At 38.1% G+C, this 7,450-nt stretch overlaps 1 protein-coding gene across 1 annotated transcript; it reads left to right on the top strand.

Moving 5' to 3' along the window:
• The first annotated feature begins 2,853 nt into the window (after positions 1-2,853).
• LOC146550212 (uncharacterized) lies at positions 2,854-6,833 on the top strand. Its single transcript, XM_085261225.1, has 8 exons — positions 2,854-3,007; positions 3,386-3,523; positions 4,229-4,360; positions 4,525-4,662; positions 5,533-5,664; positions 5,821-5,958; positions 6,300-6,437; positions 6,539-6,833. Exons 1-8 carry the CDS (start codon positions 2,899-2,901, stop codon positions 6,553-6,555), a joined length of 942 nt encoding a protein of 313 aa, XP_085117351.1. The 5' UTR covers positions 2,854-2,898; the 3' UTR covers positions 6,556-6,833.
• The last annotated feature ends 617 nt before the right edge of the window (positions 6,834-7,450 follow it).

The raw sequence follows: 7,450 nt of genomic DNA, 5'->3' as shown, positions 1-7,450 counted from the left end.
TTTAGGGGGAACAAAACCGATTGCTTGGTAGACCTGTCTTAAATTGTTTCACCACAGAAGACTGTTCCTTTTCTCAAATACAGGTTATCAGCTTAAAGCATTAATTTATAATATATATATATATATATATATATATATATATATATACCTTGCTACTTGGTCCTTTGATCTTAAGAATTTAAAAATATCGTCAATTTCTAATGCATTTTGGCCAAAATCATCCAACATGTAAACACATAGTGCAATAAATTGTAAAGATAACTGTTAGTAACAGTTTCTTATGCTTTTTAAGGTGAGGATTAAGGATCCTTTTTACTGCGCTGTGTTGTATTGTCCTCCCTGACTAATAACAGTTTGTTATGAGTCTTTCCTTTTAAGTCAACGTTTGCGCCCGTTTTTAAACTTTCATCCCTGGATAAATGCCAGTACTCGCTGTTTAAAGTGTTCTTTGAAAAGTTGATCTCTTGTGGAGATCAACTCGTTTACACATCCATCTCCATCCTTTAAAGGAACTTTTGTTTTGTTTTTGTCAGGGCTCTGTGTGCGGGCAGGCGGAGGTGAGGATCCAAATGCAGGACTCGGAGGCTGAATACAACTCAAAAACCTCAGCTTTCTTGCTGGCAGAAAACAAAACATGAACTGAACAATGAATACTGAGAACAGAAACACACAGGCACAATCTGAGAGTACAACACAACACTGAGCAAAGGCAAACACAGGGCTAATATACACAGGGGAGTAATCAGGGAATGGGAAACAGGAGAGAGACACAGCTGGGAGAGGTTAGGGCTAACGAGACAGGGGAGCGAAGCTGGACACACTGACATAAGACATAATCTTTCAAAATAAAACAGGAACCAATAAACAAAGACGCAGACTAAGAAACATGGACTTTACACGGGCAGAATTAAACCTAACCCAGAATAAGCTGGAACATACTAAATATCATCATCATCACCTGACAATAGATCAAGACAATAACCAAAAATACAAAATCAAACCAAAACATGAGAACTCAAAATGCTGGGTCAGAACTGACCCAGAACCATGACAGTTTTTTTCAACATTTCAGTAATACATGTGAGGGACGCCTATTTTTTTCAAACCTGGCTTCAAAGAGCAGAGGTAATCCTGAGGTATTATTCAGCAACCTTGGATTATGAACTCCTTCTTAACCAGCTTTAACAGTTCTTTCAAATTAGGCTGTAAAAGCCTTCTTGTTGTTTGTTTATCGTTGTTGTACCCCAGCTTTTTACCTGTTTGGTTACCTGAGTTGTCAGTGTTAGCTGACTGGATGAAAGCATCCTTCTGTTCTCACAAAATTTGACCTGCACCTTTGCTCAAAAATGTGTTTCAGTCTATCTGACTCTGTGTGCTCAATATAATCAAGGATCCACTAGAATCTGCTTGTTTTAAGAATCTTATATATCCACTCACTTAAAAAGAACAAAAAACAAACAAACAAACAAAAAAACATTTAGCTAACCTTAAACATTACCATTTACTTTTAAGAGTTTAGAAAAGGTTACAGCTGTGCAGCGTACAGCTGTTTTACACAAATACAGTGTTTGTGAAAATGAGCTCATTTCAGTGAAACAGCTCTTCTCAGTGAAGTGATGAGAGACAGTGTTCTGCTTTTCTGACGATGGACCTGACCTCTGCCTTTTATACTAGTGAACACCACATTACTTAAAGTATTATTTATAAGTGTTCATTTGTCTCATCATAAGTACATTTACTTGTTTTTGTTAGGAATGTTTCCCCACTTTTGATCACTTTGGACTATTTCTTATGCCATAAAAGAACTGCTTAAACACTCAAACCTTACATGTAGTACAAACATATTGTGTTTTGGGCTGGTACTGTACATCCTGACAGAGTACAGTAGATTATGTGTGCTGGCACCACTTTATCACAATCAGGGGACCGAATCATATAGTCTGGCCGTCCAGTCTCCCAGCAGAGTGATCTGAAATCTAATACAGACTAAACTGTGTATCACCTCATGCTCATGCAGAAGGAAAATACAGTTGTGCAGACTCATATTATCTCACTAAGTTGTCCCTATCACGTCTCTCATGGTGAATGGACCTCACGCAGTGATGTTTCTGATGTCTCATAGAAACAGACGAATCATCAACAACAATAGAAGAAGAAAAGTTTGTGCAAGAAATGAAAGAAAAAAAACCTTAAAACGCATTGATGGTAATGTGATCAAATATAGTGCATTAATTTGTTATCCTAAAAAAACAGCAAAATCACTTAGACTATTAGAGACTGAATGGAATTCTAGTAAGAGGTGAACAAAAACGAGGGATATCTATACAACCCTGAGGAAGAACAAGGAGAAAAAACAACAATAAAAAGACGATAAAGAACACTTTACAGCTAAGGATAATTTTGTTATATGAATGTCATAGTGAGTTGACTCCTCCTTATCTAAAGGCACATTCTGGTCCTATCTGAACCACAGGAACAGAAAAAATAAAAATAAAATAAACAAGGATACAAAGCACATAAAGAAACAAAAGATATTGTGATTGTGTTGTCCAGTTCTCTTTCTAAGAACTTTTAAAAATCTTGGTTACCAACAAGGTTCAGCAGTATAAAAATAAAGTTAACATTGGGATAAAGTGGTGTTAATTTCTCCATGACTATGTGGTTGTTGTCATGCTGGATAATAAAGATAATGAAAACTGCCTAGTGGTTTGACTAAGATGTAAACACAAAATTTGTATCATCATTTGAGCAACAAGGAACATAAAAAACCAAATGTGTGTGATATGAAACCTTATCAGACAGAATATAAGACCACAAGCACAGTGATCCATCATCCTTTAACTGGCTGCTCAGTCAGTGGTTGCGGACAGTCTTTTTAAAAAAAAAAAAGAGGTGAACATGGACAAAAGCTCGTCTACAGTTTGTATATTGATTGCAGCACTTTGTGCATTGGTGCACTTTGGCACGGCTTTTTCTAAGGTGAAACCTAAACCTGACGTTTTAATAAGTGAGTTTCTTTTGAGTATTGTTTCTTTCTGAAATGTGCATGTTTGTCACCTCAGCTGTCACCTGATTTACCACAGCTGATCCATATCCTTTTTTGCCTCACTGCCTTGGGCTACTGTGGCTCAAGAGTTGGCAGTTTGTCCTGTGATCTGATGGTTGCCAGTTCAAGCCCCAGCTCGGACAGTCTTGGTCGTTGTGTACTTGGGCAAGACACTTCACCTGTTGCCTACTGGTGGTGGTCAGAGTGCCCGGTGGTGCCAGCGGCCTCAAGACATTTTGATTCATTTGCTGCAGGGTTCAATAAGATTTTTCAGAGGGACAACCTAACGCACACTCTGGTTAGAGTTCTTGGTCACTTTTGATTTCTCATTTCTTTCAGCAAAGCCAGGAGTGTGTCCTCGCAAACGCTGGGACTTTGGGCTGTGTGTTGAATCTTGCTCCAATGACTATGACTGTCGCGGTAAAGAGAAGTGCTGCCCCAAAGGATGTGGACGTGAGTGCATGGCTCCTGTCGGAGGTGAGAGATGAACAAAGTAGCAAAGATCACTCCAAAGTGAAAATTATCTGCAAGATATTTCATTTATTATATCATCTACAATAGAAAGAAGAGACAAAGAATGATTGCAAAGGATGTCTCTACCTGACTTATTTAATTGAACTATAAAAAAACATTTACTTGCAACTTCATGAAACTTGACAGGTCAAGAGGTCAGTTTTAAATATGTACGTTGTATATACATACATATATGTGTGTGTGTGTGTGTGTGTGTGTGTGTGTGTGTGTGTGTGTGTGTGTGTGTGTGTGTGTGTGTGTGTACGCACATAGGACAAAAAGTATGAGATGGAGGTCCAGCACTGTGACAATCAGAGCAAAACAGAAAGACACGAATTTGAAGTCAGATAGGGTGAAAAAGAAAATTAAATCTTGAGTCAATAGACAGAAATGTCATTGAGACGACAGGGAAAGAGGATGAGTGAAAAGACGGCTGGAGCTAATTAAGCGTTTAAAGACATATTTGCAATTAACTTGAAGATATTTTTACAAGCAAGTTTATTTTGCCTCAGACATGTTCAGTTTATAATCTGCTGCTTACTGTTTATTACTAAAATGTGCATGTTTGGTTTGTTTCATTAAACAGCCAAACTGGCAATCACACAGCATCAGAACTCTTATCTCATTTACCACTTTACCACAGCTGATCTATGTCCTTTTCTGCTTTAGTGCCTCCTCCCAAACCAGAATGTCCACCGCATCTTAATCTTGCTCTGTCACGTAAGGGGTGTAATGACTGTCCTAGAGACCACACATGCTGCGTCTATAATGGTTATGAAGTCTGCGTCCCTCCTGTTCTCAGTACGTCTCACAATGTTTGATTTCTTCTTAAGAGGCTGTGTATTTAATTAAATCTTTTTAAAATTTTAAAATATAAGAAGTAGTTTAAAAATAACATTTAGGCTACATTTACTGCACTCTCTAGTTGGAGTTCTTTGTTTGTACTAATTTATTTTTCCTATCAGCAAAGCCAGGAGAATGTCCTCGCACGCACCTGACTGTTGGACTGTGTGGTAAACTTTGCTCCAATGACAGTGACTGTCCCGGTAAACAGAAGTGCTGCTCTACCAAATGTGGACGTAATTGCATGGCACCATACATAGGTGAGAGATGAGCAAAGTATTCTTGCACACTTAACCCATGTGTGACCTCATGAAAAAAGGGACCCGTTTTTTTTAAAAACGCTGGGACTTTGGACTGTGTGTTGAATCTTGCTCTCATGACTATGACTGTCCCGATAACGAGAAGTGCTGCCCCAATGGATGTGGACGTGAGTGCATGGCTCCTGTTGGAGGTGAGAGATGAACAAAGTAGCAAAGATCACTCCAAAGTGAAAATTATCTGCAAGATATTTCGTTTATTATATCATCTACAATAGAAAGAAGAGAAAAAGAGTGATTGCAAAGGATGTCTCTACCTGACTTATTTAATTGAACTATAAAAAAACATTTACTTGCAACTTCATGAAACTTGAGAGGTCAAGAGGTCAGTTTTAAATATGTACGTTGTATATACATACATATATGTGTGTGTGTGTGTGTGCGTGTGTGTGTGTGTGTGTGTGTGTACGCACATAGGACAAAAAGTATGAGATGGAGGTCCAGCACTGTGACAATCAGAGCAAAACAGAAAGACACGAATTTGAAGTCAGATAGGGTGAAAAAGAACATTAAATCTTGAGTCAATAGACAGAAATGTCATTGAGACGACAGGGAAAGAGGATGAGTGAAAAGACGGCTGGAGCTAATTAAGCGTTTAAAGACATATTTGCAATTAACTTGAAGATATTTTAACAAGCAAGTTTATTTTGCCTCAGACATGTTCAGTTTATAATCTGCTGCTTACTGTTTATTACTAAAATGTGCATGTTTGGTTTGTTTCATTAAACAGCCAAACTGGCAATCACACAGCATCAGAACTCTTATCTCATTTACCACTTTACCACAGCTGATCTATGTCCTTTTCTGCTTTAGTGCCTCCTCCCAAACCAGAATGTCCACCGCATCTTAATCTTGCTCTGTCACGTAAGGGGTGTAATGACTGTCCTAGAGACCACACATGCTGCGTCTATAATGGTTATGAAGTCTGCGTCCCTCCTGTTCTCAGTACGTCTCACAATGTTTGATTTCTTCTTAAGAGGCTGTGTATTTAATTAAATCTTTTTAAAATATAAGAAGTATTTTAAAAATAATATTTAGGCTACATTTACTGCACTCTCTAGTTGGAGTTCTTTGTTTGTACTAATTTATTTTTCCTATCAGCAAAGCCAGGAGTGTGTCCTCGCAGGCACCTGACTGTTGGACTGTGTGTTGAATCTTGCTCTAATGACAGTCACTGTCCCGGTAAACAGAAGTGCTGCTCTACCAGATGTGGACGTAAATGCATGGCACCATACATAGGTGAGAGATGAGCAAAGTATTCTTGCACACTTAACCCATGTGGGTTAAGACCCAAACGGGTCCCTTTTTTTACGAGGGTCACACATGGGTTAATGAATCAAACTGAGAAAAAAATGAAAAAATAAATAATTTGATATACATTTGCTTGGGACTGCGTGGAACTTGAGAGGGCAAGAGGTGGTTTATTTCCAGGAAAGTTGTGTTACATTTCTTCATGATGACCTGGTTGTTTCGGTACTGCAAACACCCTCATGGTCATTAATTCATTTGAGGGTTTAGTAATCTAATGAGATCATATCTAGAGGGAGAGTTTTTCTTTAATGTTTTCTTATTCTTTTCAGTGAAACCAGGAGTGTGTCCTCACAGACGCTTCGATAACATAATGTGTGGCGAATTTTGCTCTAATGATAGTGACTGCCCCAATAATGAGAAGTGCTGCTTCAGTGGATGTGGTCATCAGTGCATGGCGCCTTACACGGGTGAGATATGAACAAAGTACCAAACACTCCCTAAACACTTTTCAAGTGGTTTAAGGAATTGTGTAACTAAGCCTATTCTTGACTTTGGTGTGTCTGTAAAGACTGGTACCTTGTCTGAGGCCTCCACATGTGTGCCGAGTACTACTATCGTGATGGTCAGGGTCCAGGACATCAGACGTGCTGCAGGACAACCTGTGATTACACCTGCAGTGAGCTCTGCTGCCAATCTATAAAAAAACATCATTAAACTTACTGTGACCATCTCTGCAAATGAGTCCAAATCACTTTTTTCTTCTTTAGTGCGATAAGCACTTCCTGTTTCTGATGATAATCATGTCTCTCTGATTTTTTTCAAACTGACATATTTGTCTTACAAATAAAAAACGGTGTGTTGGCATTTTATTCTTGTTCTCTTATTTACAACATGTGAGCTTACTTCAGTGTGAAAATATTGAAGAAACTGTGTTTCACTATGAATAGTATATCTGTTCCATTTCTAATTACATAGTTATAGCATGATGCCTCGTGTGTTTCTTCTTTAAATATATACCAATAAAAATTGCCCCTCACCTGTTGAAATGTAGCAAGAACGGAAAGTGCTTATTGTCAGAACACAAAATTATCCAGATGGATTATCAAAACATTCTGTTTCTCACTTGTGTCTCAAACTGGATTTTAAAAGCATTCATTCTTTCACAAATCTTTGTAAAAGCAGACTGCATGACTAGGTGCTTAATTTTATGCACCTGCAATAACTGGACTGAAAACCCCTTAATTCAGAAAGAAAGTGTGGCCCCATACTTTCATCAACATAGTGTACCTGCTTGAAAGTGCTTAAAATTGACACGTCACTAATGTAATGAGTCAACAAATCAAATGCAACACTTTATGACACTCAAGTAATTGTATTTACCTTAAAAAGTGTAACTAAAATTAGTGCAAAAAATGGTAAAGGGCTTCCCCTTTTATCTACAATCACTAGAATCGCTTGGAAAACAAGTGATTTCCTGCTT

This window comes from Mchenga conophoros, linkage group LG20 (assembly GCF_057382185.1).
Source record: "Mchenga conophoros isolate Kocher_MC1m ecotype Shallow Benthic linkage group LG20, M_conophoros_male_GT1.1, whole genome shotgun sequence".
NCBI classification, from domain to species: Eukaryota; Metazoa; Chordata; class Actinopteri; order Cichliformes; family Cichlidae; genus Mchenga; species Mchenga conophoros.
The sequence above is the reverse complement of the archived record's forward strand: the minus strand, read 5'-3'. Positions and strand labels throughout refer to the sequence as shown.